At 45.1% G+C, this 27,383-nt stretch overlaps 2 protein-coding genes across 11 annotated transcripts in view; one reads left to right on the top strand and one right to left on the bottom strand.

Moving 5' to 3' along the window:
• The window catches only part of FAN1 (FANCD2 and FANCI associated nuclease 1), a 33,674-nt gene extending 18,036 nt beyond the window's left edge, over positions 1-15,638 (top strand). For 4 of the 9 annotated variants that reach the window (XM_049613964.1, XM_049613966.1, XM_049613970.1 and 1 more), the window contains 9 exons: positions 2,030-2,138; positions 3,280-3,399; positions 6,403-6,567; positions 7,080-7,230; positions 10,780-10,883; positions 11,458-11,652; positions 12,243-12,371; positions 12,712-12,816; positions 15,380-15,638. In XM_049613964.1, the coding sequence (XP_049469921.1) occupies positions 2,030-2,138; positions 3,280-3,399; positions 6,403-6,567; positions 7,080-7,230; positions 10,780-10,883; positions 11,458-11,652; positions 12,243-12,371; positions 12,712-12,816; positions 15,380-15,517 (1,216 nt within the window). In that variant the 3' untranslated portion in view covers positions 15,518-15,638. Of the gene's footprint in view, positions 1-2,029; positions 2,139-3,279; positions 3,400-6,402; positions 6,568-7,079; positions 7,231-10,779; positions 10,884-11,457; positions 11,653-12,242; positions 12,372-12,711; positions 12,817-14,084; positions 14,166-15,379 lie in introns of those variants that run through there. The other 5 variants (XM_049613968.1, XM_049613967.1, XM_049613969.1 and 2 more) reach the window with 5 other exon arrangements.
• Positions 15,639-17,664: 2,026 nt separating this feature from the next.
• MTMR10 (myotubularin related protein 10) overlaps positions 17,665-27,383 on the bottom strand; it is a 54,748-nt gene continuing 45,029 nt past the window's right edge. For both annotated transcript variants that reach the window (XM_049613973.1, XM_049613974.1), the window contains 4 exons: positions 26,585-26,754; positions 24,898-25,068; positions 20,730-20,912; positions 17,665-20,127 (listed from right to left, as the gene is read on the bottom strand). In XM_049613973.1, the coding sequence (XP_049469930.1) occupies positions 19,534-20,127; positions 20,730-20,912; positions 24,898-25,068; positions 26,585-26,754 (1,118 nt within the window). In that variant the 3' untranslated portion in view covers positions 17,665-19,533. The remainder of the gene's footprint in view (positions 20,128-20,729; positions 20,913-24,897; positions 25,069-26,584; positions 26,755-27,383) is intronic.

Genomic DNA, 27,383 nt, shown 5'->3' with positions numbered 1-27,383 from the left:
GAGTGAGCCATGCTAGATGTGTTCTTCCAATAGAAATTCAAGTAGATGTTAATCTGAAAAGGAAAACTGAATTGCATATTTTCTTCAAAAGTTCAAGTATACAGCACATGATTATTTTTTTCCCTTGATAACTGTTAAGCATATTCTGTTAAGAAATTTTATTCCTTTGGGGCACCTGGGTGGCTAAGTCACTTAACCAACTTCAGCTCAGGTCAGGTTCGTGAGTTCGGGCCCCTCATTAGGCTTTCTGCTGTCAGCACACAGAGCCTGCTTCAGATCCTCTGTCCCCCTCTGGCTGCCCCTCCCCCACACGCATTCTCTCTCTCCCTCTCTCTCTCTCTCTCTCTCTCTCTCTCTGTCTCTCTCTCTCAAACATTTTTTTAAAAGAGATTTTATTCCTTTATTTTTACATAGGGGTGAGACAAATTTATATTATTAAATACCTCTTTCAAAAAAACATTTAGGACATAAACTGTGGGGAATAAGCTTAGGAATTCCCTGAGCCTGCACTGATGAGTTAACAAGGCATAAAGAATTACAAAGCCATAGGATGGTCACACCCAAGTCTGGGTAAACAAGATTAGGTAAGTGGTATAGAGGGGGCAGGACAAAGGCCCCAGTATAGAACAAAGATCTATGAGATAAACAAGATTAGGTATTCAGGGCTGAAATGCCCCCCAGTTTAGTACTATAGCAGAAAGCTGCTGTCACAGGAAGGAAGGACCAAATTAGGTTAACAGGTAAATAGGGCTATAAAGTTGCCCAGAGAGGTGCTAACAAAAGACTCAGAGGTTACATGCTCTGTCTTTCTTGTCCCCTAGACCAGTTTAGGTAAACAGAGGTGGTGCCTCACATCTGCTGTAAACAACCTTCCACTGGGCACCAGGATTTTGTTTTATATTAACCCAAACGCCTAACCCCGTATATCTTGAAAACCCCCTTTCCCTCACGTCCATGAGTTAATGTTCACAGTTTCATTGTCCCTTTGTGCACATCCATCACCATGTTTGTAAGCCTTCTGATCCTAATAAAAACGGAGCAAGGACCCTAATGGCTTCCCATTAGCTATCTCTCACATTTTAATCCTGTGTCCCGCTTTCTTGCTCGACAAGAGAGAACTCTAGACCCAGAGTCTACGACAATAAACTTCATACAGAAATACTAATGACTTAAAAACCATTGCCAGGAAAATGGCCTTTAAAGCTAAAAAAAAAAGAACTGAATATTTTGCCCATATTTCGTTTGGAAGTATTCTGTACTTCAGACACAAGGTTGAGCCATTCACTTAATGGCCTTTCTAGTTTCTAGAAATGAGGTAACCAATGTAGAGTTGTTACTCCTGTGATGTGCATATACATTGGAAGATTTTCTTAGGACAGGTTGGGTAAATTTGGTAACATTTCTCACACCAAACAGCAAGACAAACCATGAAAACAAATTAGTAGATTATTTTCTTCATTAAAAAAAGAAAAATCATAGCCAAGGTGTTAGATTACTGTAGAGCAGAGGTTGGTGGATGACTCTTGTGAAGGGTCGGCTGGTCGGTGTTTAGGGCTCTGCAGGCCGGGCGGCGGCTGCTACTGCTGCTGACCTCTGCTGCTGCAGCACTGAAGTGGCCATGGGCGGGCTGTGAATGAATGAGCAGGGCGGTGTGCCAACACTATTTAGGGACTGAGATTTGAGTTTCATATAATTTTCACATGCCACAGACTATTATTGTCCTTTTGATTTATTTTACTCACTTAAAAATGGGAAAACCATTCTAAGTTTGCAGGACATACAAAATCAGCTAGCGGGCGCAGGATTTGGCCTTAGTTTGCTGACCTCCAGCTTAGGATATTTCCGCTTGTTCTTATTTTACTCCACTGAGTGACCAAGGAGATGGTGGCTGGCTATAAGAATGTAGGTTTGTGGCGTAGAACTTTGTGTACAGCTGCCAGTATTTAGAATCTATCTTTGTCACTTCTCATGACTATCTTGCAACAAATAAATCAGATGGCTGAACTGTTGGTATCCATCTTCATTTTAGATACCATGAGAATTTACCACTCTTTCTGCGCTGCTTTACTGTCGGGTGGATTTACACAAGGATTCTGTCCCGTACTGTTGAAATATTGCAGCGACTTCACTTGTATGAGGTTAGAGCACAAGCCCCGACCCCTGGCTTTTACTGCTGTGCCAGCGATGAGTTGTGCGGGGGAGCCTGCTTAGTCCGCACACAGTAATGTCATGAAAGCAGACGTGATGTGGCCAGCCTGCTGTCTTCAGGGTTAATAGGAAGAGGGCCGAGGAGGACCAATCGCTTCATCTGCTTGTGACTGGCTGCGTGTGCACCAGGACGGCCTGGGGATCATGGACGGAGCTGTGCAGGAAGCCTCAGCCTGAGTCTCTGTCACAATTCCATGTGTGACTTGTGAGGTCTCCAGAAATCTCTGAGGTGGAAACCTCCTATCTGCTTGCCCTGATGACCAGCACAGACCACCGGGAAATAATTTAAAATCACAAATCGGAAAATCAGTCATATCCTTCCCTGTACGAAACTGAATGAAATGGCTAGAGTTAACTATTGTTATGTTAACATTTCTGTATGGAAAATGCTATTTTACAAAGAGGATACACAGAACCCAGGCCTCTTGTCACGGGTTCACGAAACCCAAGAGGATCATGGGATTGGCTGTGGGAAGTTTGTGAACCCCACAAGTGAGTTATATGGGGGTTTGTGCGTACTTTTCTGAAGGGAATCATTAGATGTTTCCAAGAGATCCATGAACCACAAAAACTGAACAGTGTGTGTATAGATCTAGACCAGAAAGTTTCCCTATTGAGGTGGGGTGGGGTGTTTGGGGTGTTTGGATAAAGACTCTGCTCATTCCTGTCCTGCCCCCCATTCATTCCTCACACCCTTGGCCCTGTGACCTACTGTATTCCCAGAAGCATGTGGCCTTATAGCCCCTGACCAGTGCTTGGCCGCTGGAACTTGACTGTGCAGCCCTGCGCCAATTGACTTGGTTTGTAGAGAATATCAAGCAGTGTTGACAGAACTCCGTTTGCTCACTCACCAGTTGGTAGGAGACCTTGTTGAAAAGTGGGGATGCCTCATGGGCTCGGGCCTGCTCCAGAGGGGACATCTCAGTCTTCTCATTCCGGGGTCCTCGGCCTTTTAGAGTGGAACACGTGTGTTATAAAAATATACTTTGCCAATCTTCTTGGCCACTAACTGTAGTTACTTTCTCGGGTATGTATGAGCCTAATGAACTTACTTTGTTGTTGTTGCAACAGGAAGCAGTCAAGGAACTTGAAAACCTCTTGTCACAGAAAGTGTATTGTCCTGACAGCAGAGGCCGGTGGTGGGATAGATTGGCTCTCAACTTACACCAGCACTTGAAACGCCTTGAACCGGTATTCAGTAACTAGATACACCCTGAGCCTTTTTAAACTTTTGCATAAATTAAAATACATAGCAAACTGTTAATATCTTAGAATTCTAAGTGTAATTAGAATATGTATTTTTTTTTTAACATTTCTTCTTTTGTCTGTGTTCTTCCAACCCCCTCCCCCCAAAACTAACAGGGATGCTAACAGAAGTGTTACAATGAAGACAGGACACTTTCTTGTTGTCTTCACTGATTTGGAACGTGGGTTGGTAGTGGGGCTGTGTGTTGGGATTTAGGAATTCGAGATCTAGGAATTAAGGGAGCAGGAGACTTAGAGGTCCCCGTCCTCATTTTGGAAATGGTGATGTCACTCATTTGTTGCATGGGGCCTCCAGGTAGAAAGTCTGACGGAAGAGGTTTCTTTCCATGGGGAAATGTATTGTCTGACTAATGCAGCAGGCCACCTTCTCTTCTGGGTGCTGGTATTCTTTGTGGCAGGGACCTTGGGAGTCCAGGATCCAGGTTACTGCCAGGGCTGAGCAGGGTGGAGCTTCCACAGGCAGCTTCTGCTGAGCCCAGTGGCGACAGTGGCTCTTTGTGTGGCCGCCTGAGGTTCCTGCCTGGCAGCCCTGCATTTGTGTTGAATGGAGGGGACTGTGCCTTGGGAAGCTTTTGTTTTTTTCCAGCAGCAACTTTAAGTGAATCAGGGTGATGTGGGGGTGGAAAAGTTGACCAAGGGTGTGGAAGTAGGACATACTATTTTTACTGCCTTAAACTGAAAAAGTGCCTTGTTACCTAAAGTGCTTCAAGCCCGTGAAGCCTGTTTTCTTCTTCGGAGGTGGGTGTGCTTCCTTACCTCTCGCTGTTTGCTCAGGCTGAAATAGCAAGAGACTGTATCTGTTAGCCCACAGCCAAAGGCAGAGAAAGGCTGTTTCTGTTGCCTCTTTCTTTCGCTGAAAGGGCTTGGATCTCCCCCCTGTTCACAGCTCCACCAAGAGGAGCCTTCACTTAGGTGCACAGAGGGAGACGAGTTGAGCTTATTTTTGAGACCTCTAGAAAATCCTAGTTCCTTTTAGCCCTTTCTCAGAGATCGTACTGGCCACACTCACAGTCTTCATCATTTTGTTACCATCCTGCTCATTTCTTTACCTCAGTCTCCAGCGAAGGAATTCATCAGCAGAGTTCTTATTCTTGCAAAGTGCTCAGCAGCTGGGCCGGGCCGAGGGGGGTAGCTGGCCATCCCCTCCCTGTGGTGGAGCTGAATCAGTGTCTCCTTCACTCTTATTGATTCCTTTGACTGCTCAACTCCTGATGGCCTGATCTTTCACTAATGTTCAGAGTGGCTGTTTTTGTTGTTGTAGTATTTTTTTTTACTTTTTATTTTTTTTAAGCAATAAGACATTTATTCTTTTCTATTTAATTTTTTTAATGTTTAATTATTTTTGAGAGAGAGGAAAAAGAGAGAGCATGAGCAGGGGAGGGGTGGAGAGAGAGGAAGACACAGAATCTGAAGCAGGATCCAGGCTCCGAGCTGTCAGCACAGAGCCCGACATGGAGCTCGAACTCATGGGCCACGAGATCATGACCTGAGTCAAAGTCAGACGGATGCTCAACCGACTGAGCCATCCAGGCACCGCTGTTTTTACTTTTTATTCTTATTGTACTAAATAATATAACACATAAAACTTGCCATTTGAATAATTTTTGGGGTACATTAGTGGCATTAATTGGGGTACATTCAGCTGCATTAATTATAATCATAGTGTTTGTGCAAACATCACCACTGTTTCCAAAACTTGTCATCACTCCAAATAGAAACTGTGTGGCCATTGAGTAGTGGCTCCTTGTTCCCTCTTCCCCCACAGCCCCCACTGATCTCCAGTCTTCTGTTTCTATGAATTTGCCTCTTCTAGATATTTCATGGAAGTGAAATAGTACAATATTTGATCTTTCGTGGCTCAGCTTATTTCACTGAGCAGCCTGTCCTCCAGATTCATCCATGTTGTAGCAGGTGTCAGAATTTCCTTCCTTTTTAAGGCTGAATAATACTGCATTGTACATGGAGACCACATTGTGTTCATTTATTCTTCTGTTGATGGACATTGGGGTTGTTTCCACCTTTTGGTTGTTAAGAATAACACTGCTGTGATTACGGGTGTATAAATATCTGTTCAAAACTCTGCTTTCAGTTCTTTTGGGTAAAACCCAGCAGTGGAATTGCTGGGTCATGTGGTAATTTTGTGTTTAGCTTTTTGAGGAACTGCTTACCAATTTTCAGTATTGAGTCATTTTTACGTTCCTGCCAGCAATGCATGCGGGTTCTAGTTTCTCCCACATCCTTGAAAACACTTACTATTTTCCTTTTTTATGATTTAGTCATCCTGTTAGGTGTGAAGTGGTATCCTGTTGTGGTTTTCAGTATTTTTGTTTATTTGTGCAACTCTGAATAACCTTAGGAAATGCATTTAAGTCCTCCAAACCCAAGATTCTTCTCCCTGTAAATGAGGGGTCTAGACCAGCTCTGTGGTTCCTGAGTGCACATGAAACTTAACTGGCAGCTCTGAAGTGGTCAGATGCCTGTCCCCCACTCCCACTCCTGCTCAGAGATGCCCATTTATGCAGATCAGAGGTGGAGAACACATGTATGTTTTCAGAGCTCCCCGGGTGGTGCTCTGAGAACCACTGAGTCAAGTCTTTCTGTCAGTCTTCTCCAGCCCGTTACCCATGGGCATCTCTAACTTTCTCAGTCTCCCTGAGGGTGTGGTAGCTGAGATTTGCCCTGTCTGCAGATATAACTGGGAAATAGTGTCAGACATTTATAGTTAGGGATTATGATTCATCTGTGCATTAAAAGCAGAATGAGATCTAAGGAAATAATAACCTTTTTCTCTGGAACTATTGCTTTGGCCACTTGCTAATTAGCAAAATTGAATAATTAATTAACAGTGGGGTTTCCTGTCACGTTGAATTAGCAGATGCTGCCATGAGGTCTTTCAGGATCCTAATGTGGGACCGTGTTCTTTGTTAGGCTATTAAGTGCATCGCAGAAGGGCTGGCAGATCCAGAAGTAAGAACAGGACATCGTCTTTCACTGTATCAGAGAGCCATGCGCCTGAGAGAGTCTCCAAGCTGTCAGAAGTACAGGCACCTCTTCCATCGGCTACCAGAAATAACTGTGGAAGATGTTAAACATGTAAGTAAATATCCTTTGGGTGCTTTGGACTTAAAAGCATGTACTGGGTTTTTTCCTGAATGGAAACAGCCTAAGGACTATTTCAATGTGCATTTTCTTTTAGACTTAGAAAATTCTAATGCTCGTTTTAGACAGTGACTCCTTGTTTTCATACCCGTGCCTCCTACATTGGAAGGCTCAGCCCAGCCTGGTGGGTTGGTTTGCTCATGCCCGGGGTTGAGTGACTTTCTGTAAAACCCCTGAGTCAGAAGCTCACAGCCTTTTCCAGTGTCTCCTGCTTGGTCAGGGTGCCTGGAGAGTAGCTTTGGGGTCCATGACTTCCCCCAGGCTGGGGCGGTGACCTGTCTACACCCTCACAGGCACCAGAGTGTGGGTCACATGGCCTCACACTCTGCTGAGAATCTGTGGCTTGAGGGGAGTATAGGAAGGTGCGTCCTTAGGACACGGAAGTCAGGTTTGTGGGGACTGGAGCTCAAGTGAGGCTAATGGGTGTTCTCCTGCTGCTGTCTCAGGTGACCATCACGGGCCGGCTGTGCCCGCAGCGTGGGATGGGCAAGTCTGTGTTCGTGATGGAGGCTGGGGGGCCCACTGCCCCTGCCACGGTCCTGTGCTCTGTGGAGGAGGTGGCATTGGCCTATTATAGACGCAGCGGCTTCGACCAGGGTAATGCACGGCCCTTCTCCCGGCCTGCCCTGTTGCTGGGTGATGGTTTGTCAGCAGTGGGTGGCTACCGTCTCTCTGTCCTGTCCCCGGTGGAAGATGCTGCTGACCAGGGAGGATGTGGAAAAGAATTCTATAGTTGTTAAAGGCCATCTTCCACATAACCAGCATCCACCACCCAAGGCCTGTGAGGAATAGCGCTTTCTGGTAGGACGTTAGAAGCAAGTGGGGCCCATTTTGCTCTCAGAGAGCTTGTGTTGGGCAGCAGAGGATAAGAAAGGGCAGAGGACTACCAGGAGTGCTGCGTGGTAACAGAGCCCTTTAGAGGATGTAGGAGCTGTGGAGCTGGGCCAGGAAAGAGCAAGCTTCTGGAAAGAGTGAGCAGGCCTCATCGTCAGCTAATGACTTTAAGGGGATTGAAGGACCAAGTCCTGGAATGACATAGCACCCGCGAAACCAGAGAAGTTGCTGAAAGAGCAGTGCTTTGAATTTCTTGTAGAATGAGCTCTCTTGATCACATGAGGGAGGAGAATAAAAGTCTGTAAGTCAGAGTACAATACACACACACAGGCTCCTGAGGTCTGGCTTCTCCTCCGTAGAAGGGCACCTGTACCTGCTGACAGCTCATTACTGTGCTATGTGTGACCAAATGGGGCTCAAGAGGAAATGCACAGTGAAAGTGGGAAGTCCCTGTTTGGGAGTTGGGACTGGTCCGAGCAAGAAAATACGGAGTAAAACACAGAGGTGAGCCTCCAGTATCTTGGTGGCACAGTTTGTCACGGGGCCTTTGTGCCCAGTCAGGAGCCATCTTTGACTGGAGGTGTTAGCATGCTTCTTGGGTACTTCCTACGCATAGAACGGTGGAGAGTGAGCCCCCTCCCTCTCTGGGAGGGTCCGTTAGCCTTTGGGGTGCCCCCCCGGTCTGTGTCCAACGTGCCATGGGGCGACCCTGCACTTGTTAGTGGGAGCTGCTCTGGGTGTCTCTGGTCACCCTGTGGTGAGCCTTGTTACATAGCAGCCAAGTGTTTTGTTTTGTTTTTAACTAATTTACTTATCTCTTGTGTTTTCTGGAATTGCTTGTGTTTGTGTATTTATCCACATCAGCCCCTCTTCCCTCTTATTCTCTTTTTTGATTCTGGTCTCAGAGAATTAGTGCTTTATCTGAGGCCTGGTGTAAGAGGAGACACTGAGAATTTGCCTTCTGATTGGTACAGTGCGCTTGTCACTCTGTCCTTAGTGAAAGGTAGTAGTGACTAGAATACGTCAAGTCAAACTGTGAGACAAGATTGCAGAGAAAGCACCCATCTGCCCCACCAGAGACAAGGGGGAGGCAGCGCAGCTCTCCCGGAGAGGCCCACTCCCGTCTTGTGTTCTTTTTTAAACTTTTTATTATGGAAGATGTTGAACATGCCTTTGTACAAAAGTGGAGTGGTGCAGTGAGCCCCAGGTACTGCCAGCTTCTTCCAGTCTTTGGTCCATGCCCCCGCCCTCGGATGGTGGAGGCTGACCCCAGACACTCCCGGGGTACCCACCAAGCCCTTCCTCTGTCCAGACAGGACTTCTCTGTGCCCATCCATGAGGCTTAAAAATACTCTGATACCTTCAAATACGTGAAAATCGGGACATTATTTCTCTTGAGTATTATGTAAGCGTTTACATAATGAGGATGAGGATTCATGGATTATTGAGGATCATGAAGCGACACTGAGTGTTGGAAGTTAAGAATATCTGTGTGGCATCTTTATTGCTTACAGGGAAGAGAGACGCTATAGAGAAGAAGTGTGAACCCCAGTGAAGACAGAGATAAACAGACCTGAAAGGTTAGAAATGAAAGAATAGAATGAGCAGCCGTCCCCAGATGAACTGTAGGAGATGCATGAACTGGGCAGTTGGGGGAGGAGGGCATGGATATCAGGGCCTGTGGTGGGTGGGCTGTGAGCCAGACCCAGTGAAATGCTTTCCGTTTAGCCACGAGCCTGAAAAACAGACGGATGATTCCAATTCCAGAATATAAAATATTTTCTTCATTTATTAAAATTGATGCAGTGAAAGTGAGCAAACCCTTGCTGTCAGTCTGTTCAAGAGAAGATGAGAGGGTAAGGGCAATGTCAGGCTCTCTTCAGGGAAATTTATTTCTGACTTAACTCAGAAGGAGCTCACCAAAAATGATTTCACTTACAATACAAATGCATGGCGTAGATGGCTTAGGAGTTCAGGGATCCTGACCTCCAGCATTCCTGCCTGGCCGGCAGATAGTGCATACTCCCAGACAGAAAGCAGGCTGGAAATCAAGTTTCACACAGTTTCACTCTCGGCCGGGCAGGAGCCCAGGATCCCAGCGTGCAACTTGCTGAAGAAAAGGGCTCAGCTCCAGCCCGGAGGCCTGAGACACTTCATGTTGTTCCTGTGGCTGTCCTTTCGCGTCTCCGAGACAGGCTGCATGGCCGAGGGGCTAGAACTGAGAGAGGGACAGAAGGCACAGCGCAGCCTCAGCAAGGCGGGACAGAGGGGGCCCAGCCATGCCACTTCCGGCAGAAGTTCTGGTCTCTGCACTTCCACACAGGACACACGTGCAGGCACGGCCTGGTCTCTGCCCTCTGTGTCTTGTGCTGCACTGTGACCTGGCACATGACAGAGCAGGGCCTGCCAGCCAGAAGTGCCTTTCTGCCTGCATATTGGGACAGGGTCGGTTGGGGGGGGGGGCGGGCAGCACCCCCTTTGGTCAAGGCTGTAATGTGGGGGGAGAGAGGGGCCCGCCCAGCCACTGTCCCTGGTCAGGTGTGGCAAAGTGCAGAGGACTCGCCCTGGGAGACAGGTCTGCGTGCTGTGCCAAGGCTGAGCCCCTGGTCCCCCTGACTTTGCTATGACACGTACATGGCCTAGGCACGTGGTAGATCATCTGAGGTCGTCACCCAATCAGTACAGTTTGTATGTGGTGTGAGGAAGGGGTCTGAGCTAGGTGGTCTCTGAGGTAGAAAGTTTCCATAAGAGCTCTGAATCTCAGAAACACTGGGCATGCTTGTCCAGGCCAGAGCAGTGGAACGGTAGGTCCAGTGAGGTGAATGGAGATGGCACCTGCTAGGTCAGAGGGCATGGACTCCGGGGTCCTCATCTTTCTCCGATCTCTTTTGGGGGGCCTTTCTGCAAGTGTGGCCAAGGGTCCCTACACCAGAGCCCTGTGTGGGGTTCTCGGCCCACCCACACTTACCATATTGAATCCCTGCAGCCTGAGGCGGAAATTTGTTTTTATTTAGCTTTAAGAACTTTCCCTGGGTTTCTCATTAAAGTTTGAGAACTGCCAGCTACTTTATGGCTCTGAAATGTGTATTTGAATTTTTCCATAATTTCTCAGATTTTTGCTCTCATGTGAGCCTTCTGTAGAAAAGCAATGTGATGTAAACAAATGAGCTAGGAATGGCAAGAAAACAGCCTTTGATTTTGAACCTAAAATCTATTATTTCCTTCAGATTGAGTAAGCAGTAGGTTAAGGTGGTAGTTTTTAAAAAACAGAAAAAACTGACCTTCCTCTGTGTGTGTATGACTTTGTCTTAGGGATTCATGGGGAAGGGTCCACCTTTAGCACGTTGTATGGCCTCCTCCTGTGGGATGTAATCTTCATGGACGGGATACCAGACGTCTTCAGAAATGCCTACCAGGTACTCAGGTTAGGCAGCGCCAGGCGCATGTGCTTTGTAGGCTAGCAGACGATACTGCCCCTTGTGGTTCCTGCCCACCCGTGTGCCATGTGCCTACTGCCATCAGAAATCTGTCAAGTACAATCTTCTGGACGGTGCTGATTCTCTGTAAGAGGTTTTATTTTAAAGTCAGGCTCCTAGAATTTAAAATGTTAAGTCTGTTAAGTTTTAAACTTTAACCTGCTTTATTTACCTTCTTCATTCCCCTTGAGACCATTCCTGTGTTTCTTCGGCTTCGGCCGTCACTGGGCTCCTGTCCGGGCCTGCACCATCACGTGCTCCATTACACGCACCTGCTAAGAGTGCCACCAACGTCAACTAAAAGCTCTTTTCACAGATTGTTGCGCTAGCAAACCAGTACAATAAGTTGCTTTTATGTTAGATTACTTAGATTGTTTTTTGCCTATCTTTTAAAAAAAAGAATGTGTCCATTTAATCAGATTGGCCAGCTTCCAAATTTTACAGGTACTGAATGTTCTGATGAATCAGGGTCTCTCCAGGCACAGTATGAGAGCTTCTTTTCCCTGCGACATAGGCATGCCCACTGGACTTGTGTACAGACAGCTTCTTCACGAGCAGGGGGCCGGCCATTGAAGCCAGGCTGCAGCTGATTCACAGCGCCCCCGCGGAGAGCCTGAGGGCCTGGGTGGCAGCCGCGTGGCAGGCCCAGGAAGGCCGAGTGGCTTCCATTGTCAGCTGGGATCGCTTTGCTTCTCTTCAGCAAGCTCAGGTGAGAATCTGCAGCCGGATTTGGTCAGAAATCCTGTATATACATGTACCTGTGTGTGCGCGTGTATGTATGTTTATATGCACGTGTGTGTGTGTGTGTGTGTGTGTGTGTATGTATGTATGTGACTGTGCCCGTGCATACATTTATGTATATGATAATACCCTAGTCCAGATGCCACTGTTCTTGATGGGAACGTGGCAGGGCACAAAATAAGCCCCGTTATGCCTTCTTCCCTTTAGTTGACAGCCTCCTGTGACCCTCAGCAGGGAGGGCACCGTTCCTGTCCCTGCAACTGCTGGCCTTTGCAAGCCATCACTGTCCTATTCCCGAGTATTTACACCACATTCTCTCTTCCTCACCTGTTCCCCAGGGTTTTCCCGGCTGGACAGAAGTGTAACTGACTCCCCAGACTTGCCAGTGGGCATTTTAGCCAGTGGCTCTGGAGCCCTGGCACAAGCAGAACACCACCTGAAGGCCTTGGAATTCACTTGTGTCGAATTACACAGTTTTCTCCTATCTTGTGATCAGTGAAAGTATTTCAGGATCCCTGTCACAGGGAACGGCTAACCGTCCACATATTTTGTGTGCAGGATCTTGTTTCCTGCTTGGGCGGCCCTGTCCTCAGTGGTGTGTGCAGGCGGCTGGCTGTGGACTTCCGGCACTGCCGAGGGGGCCTCCCCGACCTGGTGGTGTGGGACTCCCAGAGTCATCACTTTAAGGTCAGTTGGGCCAGAATGGAAAGTCCTATTTCTGTGATAATTTTATTAGCAACTTAAAGAGAGGCTACAATGTAGGCATTCCTTGCATGGTTGTTGGCAAGACTGAACCCCTCAAAAGCTCTTGGACTGAGGGCCATGGTACCTCAGTGGCGGTCGGCCAGGGCCTCCTCAGCCCCTCGAGTGTGGGCCTCCCCTGTCCACCATGCAGTGCTCACCTTGGCAGCTCTCGTCATCAGAGCAGGTGAGCGGGAAGAGCCAGTGTGGGCAAGATGGAAGTCTGTCTCTTGTAACCTGATCGTGCAAGGAACAATCCCTCCCTTGTGCTGTATTCTTCCTTTAGAAGCAAGTCCCAGGGTCCAGCCCATGCTCAAAGGGAGGGGATTCCACAGGGTGTGAACACCATGAGGCTGAGATGACTGGGAACTGTCTTCTAAGTGAGCTTAGGGTGAGCGCCTCATCACGTGTTGTAGGCTCATTTCCCCCCTGCCCCCCCTTGCCTCACCTTGGTCTTATCCTGCTGCCTATCCCAGGTTGTTTTTCTTATTATTGAGTTTTGAGATTTAAAATTCTGGAATCAAGTCCTTTATCAGATATAGTTCATCCCAGTCTGTGCCTTGTCTTTTCATTCTTGTAATAGTGTCATTTGAAGAGCAGAAACTTTACGTTTTGGCCAAGTCCCACTTCTCTGTTCTTTAACGGATTGTGCTTTTGGGGTCCTAGGACATCTCTGACTGGAACTGAGGATTTGTGTGTCTCTCCTTGCAGTTCTGTCCAGTTTGCTTCATATATCCTCAAGCTCTGTGATCAGATGTACAAACTTGAAGGACTCTCATGTCCTCTTGGTGAACTGATCCCTTCATCATTGTGAAATGACCCTCCTCTATTCCTGGTCACGTTTTTCACTCAGAAATTGACTATTAATATATAGCCACTCCAGCTTTCTTTGGATTAGTATTAATGTATCTTTTTCTAGTCTTTTATTTTTAACTTATTTTGTCTTTATAGTTAATAAATTTCTTATAGGCGGGTTTCCTTTGCCTTTTAATTGGGTGTTTGGGCCATTTACATTTGATGTGATTATTGGCATTTGGCTTTAAAGCTGCCATTTTGATATTTGTTTTTTGTCTCAGCTCTCTTGTTCTCCTTTCCTCTCCTTTTTCTACCTCCCCCTTTTTTTTTTTACAGATTGCGTTTTAACCCTTTATTGGCTTGTTAACTGTAACTTTGTTGTACATATAAGTGGTTGCTCCAGTGTTAACAGTGTACATCTTAAACTTATTATCTACTTTCAAGTGATCTTATCATCCCATATATAGTATAGAGAAACTTACAAGAGTATATTTTTGTATCTCCTCTCCCAGCCTTTGTGATGTTCATACATTATATTTCTACATGTTATAAACTCTGCATTTTTTTTGCTTTCTACAGTTGATTGTTAAGAACCTTTAGGGGTGCCTGGGTGGCTCAGTCAGTTAAGCGTCTGACTTTGGCTTAGGTCATGATTTTGCGGTTCATCGGTTCAAGCCCTGCATCAGGCTCTGGGCTGATAGCTCAGGGCCTGGAGTCTGCTTCGGATTCTGTGTCTCCCATTCTCTCTGTCCCTCCCTCACTTCCGCTCTCTCGCTCAAAAATAAACATTAAAAAAAAAAAAAAAGAATCTTTATATTTATTCACATAGATACAATTTCTTAATGCTTGTTATTCCCTTTATAGAGATCCAGACTTCCATGTGCTATCATCCCACCTCACCTCTGCTTAAAGAACTTTAACCCTTCTTGAACTGGAGGTCAGCTGGTAATGGATGTTTTAGGTTTTATGTCTTAAGTCTTTATTTCATCTTTGTTTTTGAAAGATATTTTTTCTGAGGCAAGAATTCTATGTTAATAGTTTTTTTTTTCTTCCAGTACTTTAAAATATTGGTCCACTCCACTGTCCTATATAATGATCAATCTGTAATCCTTTCCTTTAGGCTTCAAAAAATTCTAGCTGCTTTTAAAATATTCCCTTTATCACTGATTATGCAACTTAATTATGTTTCTGTATGTAGTATTCTTAATGTTTCTGTACTTGGGGCTCATTGAGCTGCTTGGATCTTTGAGTTTATTATTTCCATCAAATTTGAAAAATCTGGATAGTTTTTATCGCTGTTTTGAAGTTGAGTGAATAAAACTGACACAGTTCCTGGCTTCATGGAGTGGATATATAATGAACAGTTTTATCTTCTGATAAATGCCATGAAAGAAGTGCATAGGAAGGACCCTGCATAGAGATGTACTGACCTCTTTGAGATGAATTAGGCTGAGCATTGAAGGGTAACATGTCAGACATGTGAAGAACCAGAAGAAATGTCCTAGACAGCAGAACAGCAAGCGTATGGAAGGGCCCTTCAGTTGGTAAGAGTCTGGTCTTTTCTTGGAAACTGAAGTGCCCTTGGAGTGGTTGGCAGGGGCCAGCTCATACGGTTTTGTGGGTCATGGCAAAAGTGGACTTAATTGCAGACATAACAAGAAGTAATTGAAGGGTTTTAAGCAGGGGAGCAACAGTCTAGTACATGCTTTAAAAATTGTTTTTGGGGGCACCTGGGTGGCTCAGTGGGTTAAGCATACAACTTTGGCTCAGGTCATGAGCTCACGTTTCAGGAGTTTGGGCCCCACGTCGGGCTTTGTGCTGACAGCTGAGAGCCTGCAGTCTGCTTCAGACTATGTCTCCCTCTCTCTCTGCCCTTCCCCCGCTCATGTTCTCTCTCTCTCTCTCTCTCTCTGTGTCTCAAAAATAAACATTAAAAATTTTCAACTATGTATTCAGAATCAACTTACTAATTCTCTGTCGGGAACTGCCTACTTTGTACTGAATAATTCTCAATGTAATTCACGTATGTATATTTGTTTTATATATGTAAGTACAGTAATATAGTAGAAGCCATTGAAGTAGTTGTTAGTGAAAACTATTATAGCTTACTTGGCTCTTCCGTTTCAGTAAGATACTAATAATTTTTTTAAATCTTCCAGCTGGTGGAAGTTAAAGGCCCCAACGATCGTCTTTCACATAAGCAAATGGTCTGGTTGCACGAACTGCAGAAGTTGGGGGCCGAAGTAGAAGTCTGCCACGTGGTTGCAGTTGGAGCTAAGAGCAAAGGTCTGAACTAAGAGCTATGGAATTGGGAATATCTGGTTACACCTGGATTGAAGATTTTCAAAAGCATAAAGCATTCTTACATTTTATTTAACTTTGATTTTGTCAATAATAAACCTGAGAGTTTAAGACTCATCATTGTACAGTATCTGTGTATTTGGTCTTGGCCTGAATGTACTCACTGATTACACATAGCAGGTAATGAACTTTCTAAAAGGTCAGAACTAGCATGCCTGGTGGCTCAGTTGATTGAGCGTCCAACTCTTGATTCCATTTCAGGTCATGATCCCAGGGCCGTGGGATTTTAGCCTTCCCTCAGGCTCCACAGGGCTCTCTCTCACTCCTTCTACCCCTCCCCTCTCAAAATAAAAAATAAATGATAAAAAAATCAATAAAAAATAAAAAAGGAAAAATACAGAACCTTCGTGTTGGCCATCTCAGGAAATAGATGCATTTATGTTATTACACTAGACTTGCAAAAATGCTGGAAAAGATTCAAACAATGGGATGTTTCACAGCTTTTGGTCTTTTATAAAAGTAGCCTATAGTGTTCCTAATAAGTATGTGGGTGAACTGAATTTAAGGTTTCCTATAATGCCCAGATACACTCAGCTATTTAACATTCTTGTTTTAGGATTATCTAAAAAGGGTACAAACAATTGAAATTCTGATTTCTCTGGGAATTAAAAAAATTCTCATTAAATTCCTTAACTTAAAAGATCTGTCAAGGCCTACTCTTACTAATTGGGCCTAGATCACCAAAGGTATTAACAGTCTATCAAAGACAGTTGTCCTTTTTCAATCTTTCTCCTTGGAAACATCCCTAATGACTAGGTGAGGGGCAATTTTCTACATACAGTATCATTGGAACAGGGCTGTTTATCACTGTTGGGAGAGCCTTAGGTGGAGGAAAGTGTATGGTAGGAAAGCAGCTTACCAGAACAGTAAGACCAGGAGTCAGGGACGGAGATCCCAGTCTCCCCACAGACTAATTTTGAGATCTTCTTAGGGAAATGTTACCTCCTCGAGTTTGGCAATTTTTTAAAACTTTTCTTTATTTTGAGAGAGAGGCAGCACAAGCAGGGGAGGGGCAGGGAGAGAGGGAGAGAGAATCTCAAGCAGGCTCCCCACGGTCAGCACAGAGCTTGACACAGGGCTGTAACTCATGAACCTGAGATCATGACCTGAGCCAATATTAAGAGACACTTAGGCTGAGCCACCCAGATGCCCCGAGCTTGGTAATTTATTGAGTGGAAGGACAAGTTAGGGCATAGTCCATTAATACCCAGATGGCCTTAACCACAGCCAGTTCTAATCAATGCTGAAAATGTTAACTGATCACAACCTTGCTTGAGAGCAAAGAAGTTGGATGACACCCCCACAAGTGTGGCTGGAAGAAAATGCCTTCGCTTCTTCAATCACTATGTTCTTGTAGATTTCACATCGATAACTACAACCAATTTCTGTGGAAATTTTATTTAGCAGTCAAAATTTCCTTCACATTCATCACTGTTGAACAAGAGCTCTCATCTTCCTGCTCATCCTACTTTAACTCAGGTCGTAATTTTAGGCACAAAGGTTTTAGTTTTCTCTCAAAATCAAGTTCTACTTGAGGTTACTGCTATAGCAAGCAGATTTTGTTGAAGGTATGTTGACTAGTTTTCACCCTCTGTTAGCACACATTAATATACTTTTCTTAAATAAAGTTAAGACATTTTTGGTTTTAAAACTGGTTTCCATCATAAAATAACAGTAAGACATTGTACATCTTTAAGTTCAGTACTAGAAAGTCCCAAGCTGTCTGGAGCCCGTGCGGTGCCCCTCGGCACAGACTTCGCTCGCGGGGCTGTGGGGCTGGAGAGTGTGAAGCGCTCTTTGGTGCAGCATCCGTAACCACACGGAGGACTTCGGTCACCACCACATCCTTTTTGCTAGCAGAGGTGCCAGGCAGCTTTAGAATGGCCAGGACTTAAAGCTGTTATAGTTGTTTTTCATATTATGCATAAGTTGTGGCACAATAATCATGATATAACAACCATCCAGCAAAAATAAAACTAAAAACCATATTTTACTACATTTGATTATCATACAAAAATATGCACATTTTCTATTTTAAGACAGTATGTTAATAGTACCTAATCTTTTTTAAACTTGTAAATTAAAAAAAAATCACTAAAGGAGTTGAAATAAATGTGTGAGGGAAGAGAATTAGAAATAAATGCTCAACAACCACTCCCAGACCCCACCCCCCCCTGCCAATTTAGAATTATTTGTAATAAAAAGGCAGTTTAATCAAAGAGGGAGAATTATCACACTTTCAATAGCAGGATATGCTGTGGGACTTTAAGGGGATTGAGACCGGTTTCCAATCAAGTAGTATAAAATGTTTAATGGCAATAGTGCTATTTATTTATATAAGGTGAAAAAAGCCCTTATTTTCTAGGCAACAAGCTGAAAAAACTGGGTTGATCCAGAAGACAAATTTCCTAAGACACTGTGTAAGAACTTCTGTCCCTTTAGGTCCAGAGACATCAACTTTAAAAAGGAAAATAATTCAGACATTTTGAAACAGCTATTCATTACACATAAAGGTAAAACACGCTTTGAAAAAACTTGTTTTAGAAGCTAGCCACTTCACTATAAAACTTTTCTGAAGCTTAAGATGGCAGTTTAAGAAACTAACAGCCCAATCTGAAAACATCCATCCTGTAAACAGGGAACAGGGTGGGCAGAGGAGGAGGGGGGTGGGGAGGAGGGGGATGGTGCTGACTGCCAGTCGCCCTAACAAGCTTCAGCTCCGACCCCACAGCTTTGGCTGGGTTCCCGCCACAGTCTGACGCAGAACACACCTTCTCCCTGTCAATACCGCTGTCAGAGGTCGGGGGCGGGGGGAGGGGAGGGTTTTCCCTCAATATTAAAATGGCAGTATTTTGAGTGAAGTACACTTTATTTCTCCTGTTGGCTAAACCTAACCACTAAGAACTGTGTGGGCGGGAGGAGGGACCTCTGTGCAGGTGACCCGACTCATTAGTTATTTCCAAGGTAAAGTGCCAACAACAGTTTACCAGACTGGAAATACGGGCAGCAAACACCCAAATCCCTCTCAACAGCCCTCTGTTTTGGAGGGTGGGCTTCGGTGCCGACAGCAATGGCTCCTGCCGCTGTCACACCCACACCGACCACCCCACAGGCCCGCTGTGTCCTCGCTGACTTTCAGAGGAAAGGAAATGTGGTTTGGGGGACTCCTGGCTATTGGTATGAAGCTCAGCAGTGACAAGCCCATTACCAATATGTAGGTTAACACCCTGATTTTAAAAACTGAAAACTGTGTTTTACTTTGTGTTATGCATACCTCAATGTCAAAGGCACTTCTAAGTTTATATTATCTATAGCAAATGCTTTTAAAGTCAGCAGTGCATATCATTTTAAAGTTAGTCCTGGGAAGTTAACAGCAAACTCATGGTTTTAAAACACAGTGATCTACGGTCCCAAACAAGGTGATCTAAAATAAATAATAGCCTTGGAACACTGAACCCTCAGGTGAGTTCAATTAGAATAGAAAGTGACCAGAAAAATACATTGATACCTATTAGAGCTGACCAGATGCTCTTGAAAATAGACTAAATGTTAATTTCTTAACTTTCCTGACCTCTGTTTCTTTGGGGTGCCAGGCTGAGGATCAGGCAACCTTTAGTGGCTGGTGGGAGAAAGTGGATGCAGACAAAATAAACGTCACAGACAAAACCTGATTTGTTTGCTCACAGTAGTAAAAATAGGAGAATGTCTGCCTACAGATCACCCGAAACTGGGCCAGACTGAAAATGACAGAAAGAGGACATAAAAAAGAAAAGGTCTTTTAAAAAAGAATTGTGAGGAAGTGTTAACTCGACTTGTTTTTAAATATTAGTGCAAATTTCAACTATTATTCCGACACGTAAAATTTTTAGAGCCTCTGATGCCTAGGTTAGCAATTCTGATTCAGAGGAAGCCGGTTTATGGCTCCCCTCAAAACGTTCAGAAAACGGGTGTGTTAGTCTTCGTTTGCTAGCGTCTCGGTAGATAACCAGATTTTGGCCCCACTCAAGAACTTGCTCAGCGGCGTTCCCGAAATGCTCCGCCGGCAAAGGTTGCCCACGGGAGAGAAGGGGAACGATGAAGACAGGAACTCTGGCGTCCCCGCCGCCTGTGGGCCGCCCACCCGGAAGTACATCCGGCTCTGGTCAGGCTCCGGGCAGCGGGCCTCCGGAGGGCCGGCCCGGTGCTGCTGCAGCGTCCTGCGGAGCACGTCCACCTCGTCGGCCAGCAAGGACAGCCTGTGGAAGGCGGTGATGAAGCCCCCGAGGCTGATCTGGGCTTCGGGGACCCAGCGGAAGTAGCACAGCTTCCAGAGTTTGACATGCGTCCCGGAGACGTGCGGCAGAAGGGCGCCATGCAGGTCCACCGGCCGGGAGAACCACTCTCGGAGATACTGCTCTGCGCCACGGGCCTGGTCGCCGGGCTGCGGAAGCGGCTCCGGCTTTCCTTTCAGGATCAGGGAGTTTCGCCTCGGCACCAGGTCCTGGTCGGTGACGATCCCGTTCTTCAAGGAAGTTGGCATTCCCCTCAGTGTGGAGCTGTAGCCTTTCTGGAAGGAGAGCGACCTCAGCGTTACCTCCCTGGAGCCTCCCCCTTTGCATAGACAGGAAAGGCCCAGTGGCAAATATTCACTGGGTGTGGGGACAAAATGGGGGAATGGCAGTCATAACATTCTGTCCCTTCCCTTGCAACCCTCCTCCTGATCCTCTTCCACCTGAGTCCCATTAGCTAGCAATGGGCTCTGCCTAGGGCATTAGCGCTGGCCTGCGACCTGGCAGGGAGGGGATACCTCCTGTTCATCATTCTGCTAAAGTGCAAATTTCTAAGACCTCTGGGTTAGGGAGAAATCTAGGATCTGGCTGATTCTAGAAAGAAAGGCAAGTGGATGGGCTTCAGGAATGGGGCCTCTCAGGCTCAGAGCTGCTATCCGCTGAATCCTACCTGCTGAGCAAGCTCTGTGGACCTCAGTCACCAAGAAGAAAAGTCAGGGCATGGTCATTTCAGTTACAAAGCAAATGATTCCTCAAAATCTGCATTGGCAGTGTCAAGGGAAGTGACCTGGATCTTAATACTCTGTGTTCTGAAAATATGACCTTTGTTAGGTGTAAGCAAACACTGTGTTTTTATTGTTGGTGCGTTTTTGTAATTTACCTTTGTCCGTTTGAAAGCCTTCACAGAACCGTTCTGTACACAGGGTGTGCTCTTTCCGATGTACAAGGGGTTATGGAATAGGGTGCGATCCTTTGCTGTAAACTGAAGAGACCAGTCCCAAACTGAGGGGAATTTTAAACCCTTTTCGTCACCCAGCTGGATATTTTTGCTTATAGCAAATTCCTGCAAGATAAATATTTGAACATTTATGAGAAGATGCCAAATGATTTTCTCATATATTTTTTTTGATGAGCCAAAATCATTCCCTCACTATGGGGAATTTTCTGGACTAGAGCAACTCTAGCTCACCGGGAGCAGCATGTTTTGCTCTGAGAGAAGAGACACTCTTGGCACCTTGGATCAGAGGGACACCTCACACCCTATATGAGCAAGGAGAGCACCTTTTCTTCTGGAAGCCACCAAGGAAGCTGGACCCTCTGAGCAAGGAATATATTATTACAACAATTAAAATTTCAGGAAAGCCATACTATAAAGTCTTCAAGGTGTCCCAGTTACTTTTGTAATTGTAGCACTTTACTTTCTGAGTACGTGATACATTTACGCAACTACCTGCTGGGCACAGAACTTGGTGAGTGGATGTGTAAGACAGTCTGTGCATGGTGATCACTGCCATCTATTTTATCCCATTTTCTAAGTCCACGCTCACACGTCACTTATCCAGTGACCTTCAGTATCTGAACCACACCCCAGGAGCAGGGAGGAGGGAATTCAGACCCTGTGCACACAGTCCCGGCATCTGGCCACGACCACGAAGACCACACACTGAGGCCGGGCCTCTTGCTCCCAGGAGCCTGCCTCCAGCCCACTGTGGGCTCACGCGGCCTACTGATGCAGGGCACAATGCTGCAGGGAGACAGCCCACTGCCTCTGTGTGGAGAAGGTGAGGAGCATCAAACCATGCAGCTGCACTTAGTGGCATGGAGAAAGGGGCCGTCATCCTGGCTGAGGGCCAAAGCAGGCTGGCACATCGGTTTACGTAGGTTAGTTCTCTGGAGGAAATTTCTCAAGATACCGAGTCCCTGGATGGTGGGAGAGGACTGATTCTTATTTTCTGCTCCGTACTTTTCAGTATTCTCCAAACAACCAAGAACTTGTTTGGAAATTAGGAAAAAGGCAAAAACTCATTGTTATCACTAAAGAAGCACTGTGGTCAGGACACCAGCTCCACACCACAGGTATGACCAGGTGTGACCCATGTCGTAGTGTTGACTCAGGGCCAGCAGGAAACAGATAAGCTATCTAATAGTATAGGGCATTTTACAAAATGTCCTATTGCAAACGAGTAAAACTTAACTCATTAAGCACCAAATATATTTAAAAAAAAAAAACCTTTTTAGTTACTTGAAATTTCAAAATATATATGCATGTAGAAACAACCCATTTCCTTTAAAAAGACAGTATTAAGAGCTGTTTTAATGGCCCTTCTAGAAAAATAAACAGAAAACAGTCATCTTTTTTTATGTGAAAACTAAAAATGTTTATCTCCAAAGATCAGATTTTCCACAGAGTACCTGACCATGAGCATCTAAGGTGGCCTCAGAAGAGAAGGAAACGTCTTTATGGAAGAGACTAAGCTGAGAACAGCGGTTGTGCTAATCAGGACCTTACATCAAAAGCCATTTTCCCAGGGAGGGCAGAGGTGGCACTGATGGCCTTCAATCTGGCTGTTACATCAAATCATCAGTATGAAGTGATGAGACAAGGAGGGATCCATGCTAGTACTCGCCAGGAAAAGCTTTTGAAAAAGGCCAGGCTAAAAAAACAATACAGTATTAGAGCATGGACCAGGGAAAGTAGATGATCTACTTTTTTTAAAGTTTATTTATTTATTTTGAGAGAGCGAGCAAGAAAGACAGTGTAGATGGGAGGGGCAAAGTGCAGAGAGGGAGAAAGAGAACCACAAGCAGGCTCCTCGATGATGCGGGGCTTGAACTCATGAACCATGAGATCATGACCTGAGCCAAATCAAGAGTCAGCTGCTTAACTGACTGAGCCACCCAGGCACCCTCAGATGATATACTTTTAAAAAATATTTAACTTTTATTTCCACATCGAAAGCTATTTGTAAACTTATCTGGGCACATCCAGAGTCCAGCCTAGGAGCAGGGTGAGGAGTGAGTGTCTCTGGGGTCCAACCTGAGCTCTGCAGAGTCCTCTGCTCAGTGCCTGCTGGAGGCACTGCAGTCACTGGGACCTTAGGGCCGATGTACTGGCATTTTACATCGAATGTTCTATGTCTAACAAGGCTGATTTCCTAGCTTTGTGTACATTTTGAAGGCTCACAAGGTGTGTGTGTGCATGCATGCGTGTACTAGGGGTGTGCATGGGCGTGTACACAGGGCAGTGAAGGGAGAGGAGTATGATGGGCAGGCAACACCACCAGATGCACAGCCCACAGTGAAGCTCAAGGGGCACAAACTGGATGATGCCCAGTGAACGAGGAATGAAAAGGAGCGCATCGGAGACCATTTAGTTTAGGAACAAATAGTCTCCCACATCTCAGGGCCCCAGCCTACCACTGGTCTGAGCGCAGTACTGGGAGAGGTTACATTCTATTAGGGAAGCACAGAATATAGTTTATAAAAACTTCCTTCACAAACTCCCCGATCTAAAATAAATACCCTATGGCAGTGCTAAGTTTCTCTGACCCTGAGCCCCCGGACAGCAGCCCCACTGAGACACGGCTCCCCTACTCTGAGGTAAGACCAGCTCCCCCTCCCTCCCATCTCCCTCCTCTTGTAACAAGCCCCAGGCCCCTTCCTTTTCTTTGGGATGTTCCTCATTAATAAAGGTCTCTCTATTACAATAGCCTGAATAAAAATCATCTCCTTAAATGTCTAGTGCACTTTGTCTTTCACATCCGCAATCTAGACTAATTCATTTCTTTAGCAAATAGTGAAGCATTATGCTTCACAGTTTACAGATGAGGAACCTGGGCTCACCATTCTCCCAGACCAGGGCCAGGATTCAGGTTTTCTGACCCTAGGAGGGACTCATATTATACCAGGCCACATCACCTGGACCAGGGCCTTAGTGCTGAGGCTGAGGACCGCAAGAGCTCTCCTTTCTGTTTCTCTCAATGGTTACTGCAACATTTATCAGCTATTCCCAATGTCAGTTCCAATGTGGGTGAGTCAGAACCCAGGGTTCTGGAAGGTTCTACCAGCGGCAATCAGAAGTTAGTTTCAAGTTTGGCTTGAGACCCTCCTTAGTCATGATTCTTCCTCTAGGTCAATGAACTGTGACTAGAAACTGAACATCCTACCCAACAGGACTGCTGTGTGGCATGTGGGACTGGTTCTGAGGCTACTTGGTCAGCCAGCGCCTGCCAAGAATTTGAGTCTAGCACCATGCCTATGCTTCATCTCTGAAATTCCTTCTCCACAGAACTCTTGAAGAAAATGATCTTGCTTTGTACATCTTTTATTCTAGGAAACAAAAGTCCTCAAAGAGGACCTTTTAAATTACTCATCTGGAAAGACTGAATGTCAAAATATAAATATAAAAGCACAACATTTAAGGTGGGTGTAATAATTTATATCTTTGAAATCTGTTTTAATTGTTACATATCACATTAAAAAATTTTTTTTAATTTATTTGAGAGAAAGAGAGAGAGCGCGCGCGCGAGAGAGAAACCAACCAGGGGAGGGGTGGAGAGAGAGGGAGACAGAACCTAAAGCAGGTTCCGGGCTCTGAGCTGTCAGCACAGAGCCTGACGCGGGGCTCGAACTCATGAACTGTGAGATCATGACCTGAGCCAAAGTCAGATGCTTCACCGACTGAGCCACCTAGGTGCCCCTCTTTTCTTTTAAGTAGGCTCCATGACCAAAGTGGGGCTTGAACTCACAACCTTGAGATTAAGAGTTGCATGCTCTACCGAGTAAGCCATCCAGGAGCCCTAAAAACTGCTTTATTATGAACAATGTACATCAGAGAAAAATACCTAAAATGCTCAGTCATAAAAATGAAACAGTTTCCTAGATTTTTGTAGGCATTTATGGAATTCATTCAGAAATTACAGCTTAAAATGGTAGCTTAAGACTTTTAATTTACATATTTAAATATGCGGCTAACTGTACTTCAATTCTGTATCAATAAAGTTGTAAAAGCAAAAAAGAGAAGTAGCTATCGCCACAGTATCTCTTACCGTGCTTTGTTTCACCCGCTGGTGAGGAGAGTTGAACAGGAAGGTGCCAAACAGGGAGATGTGGGTGCTGTCGTACAGTATAGCCAAGTAGGTCTCTGAGAACTCGAAGGCCGCTGGGTATTGTTCTAACAGCTGCCACGTGGCATCCAAGAACAGCAAAAATAAGGGAGACTGGCATATACAAACAGAAAATGGGATGATTTAATGTTGTCCTTCAGTTGTTCACATTTATTTCCAAACTTACTGCTTACAGTAAGGAAGAGAATAAGAGAACAGCTAAGCCTAAAACACTTGGCTCCAAAGCTAAGCCAAGGATATGCAAATAGGTGAAACCAGCTTATGTCAAACCTAAGAAGTAAGTTCAACTGTGATAAACATCACAGCCCTTACTTGTGTAGTATCATTGAAATGGCAAAGTAAACAAACAGGCAAGTGTCACTGTATGAATGGGGGATACTAAAATATGTGACTAAGCTTATCTGGAAATAATTCTTTAGAATGCTGAAAAACAAAAACAAAAAACCAACAACTCCAAACCAAAAAACAACTTCTGTAATTAGCTTTTGGTGCACCGTGCAGGCTCAGCATCCGGAAAACTTCCCAGAGTTTCAGAAAACAGTTGGCATTAGCCTCTAGGTCACAAGGTGGAGCCCCAAGTATAACAGCTGATGACAGCTATTGTATCCTGGAGTCCCAGCATCTTTTTATTTTTTTAAGTTTATTTATTTATGAGAAAGAAAGAGTGTGTGAGAGCAGGCAGGGGAGGGGCAGAGAGAGAGAGAATCCCAAGTAGGCTCCGCCCTGGCAGTACAGAGCCCACTGTGGGGCCCAAACTCACCAACCACTGAGATCATGACCTGAGCAGAAATAGAGTCGGACGTCACCCAGGCGCCCCTAGCATCTTTTTTTTTTCTTATGTTTATTCATTTTTGAAAGACAAAGAGAGACAGAGCACAAGCAGGGGTGGGGTGGAGGGAGAGTGGGGCACAGAATCCGAAGCAGGCTCCAGGCTCTGAGCTGTCAGCACAGACCCCGATGTGGGGCTCAAACTCAAGAACCGTGAGATCATGACTGGAGCCGAAGTCAGACACTCAACTGACTGAGCCACCCAGGTGTCCCACGCCCCCAGCATCTTTTAAGTGAAGTATTCGCTGTCGAGATTTCCTCAGATGGTAGTTTGTACTGCTCAGTCAGCCTATGCTTCTGAAACCACCATTCTGTGAGATGCCTGCAGGGCCTTTCACAGGCTCTCCTACCTCTGCACCCATGGCAGCCCCTGTGCCCAGAGCTGTTACAAAGATGTCCCTCTCAAACATCCCATTCTTAACACACGTGCCCCATTTCAAGAAAATGTGATACTCCAAAATTGATTTTCCAAAATACCTGATGTGCTCATTATTTGCTTTTCAGAGAGATAATACAGCATTTTATCAAGTAGTTCTCAACGTGGAGAAATTTAACAATTTTTTTTGGAATTTTACCTATATTATTACAATAATCTTCATAAGTACATCAATTTGGATGCTAATCCATTGGTAGTCTTGGACTAAGGAAGCAAAGAGGTGCTAAATGCAATATTTAAAAAGCCTCCTGGTCTCTTTACAGACAGAATAGCTCTTCACATGACAACGTGAATTTTGCCTTGTGTACACTTACAGACTCACAACAAGCACCGAGATTCTGTTACCTCTTTCTCCGATCGCTTTAAGTGGTTGCACCTGTCCAGGAACTGATATCCGGCCATGACCCACTCCTTCTGGATGAGACTCTGAAATCCAGTAATTGTCCTAAAATGGGGATCCAGCATCACTTGAACAAGAGAAGCTACCATACAGCTCAAGTCTCTTCCCTCCTCCTCTGTTAAGAAAAATGGAAAAGAAAATAACTACTACATAGAAAAATGCTGAGCGAGAAAGGGAAGGTCAAGTGGATACTACATTATTCTCTGCCCGAGCTACCTTCAAAATAATCCATGTTAGGAGGGTTCAATGGATTCCAGCAACTCTAAAATATTATAGACTTTCAGCTCAATCAGTGTTTAATGGGAAATAATCTTTTATATATGAATATTTTCCAAATAACAGAGCATATTCCTCACACTTTTTACATTTCAGTAGTTTGGGGTGGAAATCTTTCAAGAGTCCATTCTCCTTCCTAAGAACATTAATTTTACTACTGGCAATTCCACATGGTGACTCAGAAGTGAACAAGGGGAATGGGATTGTCCACCACCATGTGAAAAGGTGGCAAACATTTTCCTCCTATCTTTTATAGCTGGTGTCTTTTTCACTAATGCCAGTAATACCTGATATGAAAGCCAGCCAAAGAAATCAGACAAAAACTATACCAAGTATCCCTTATGATTAGATTGTAGAAGTCATCAACAAAATATAAGCAAATCATATTATCTCATGAATTCAAGAATTCATTCCAGGAAAACAAGGTTGGCTTAACATCTGACAAAAAGTAACACTTCATAGACATAA

This window comes from Panthera uncia (assembly GCF_023721935.1).
Source record: "Panthera uncia isolate 11264 chromosome B3 unlocalized genomic scaffold, Puncia_PCG_1.0 HiC_scaffold_1, whole genome shotgun sequence".
In the NCBI taxonomy this organism is placed as follows: Eukaryota; Metazoa; Chordata; class Mammalia; order Carnivora; family Felidae; genus Panthera; species Panthera uncia.
The sequence above is the reverse complement of the archived record's forward strand: the minus strand, read 5'-3'. Positions and strand labels throughout refer to the sequence as shown.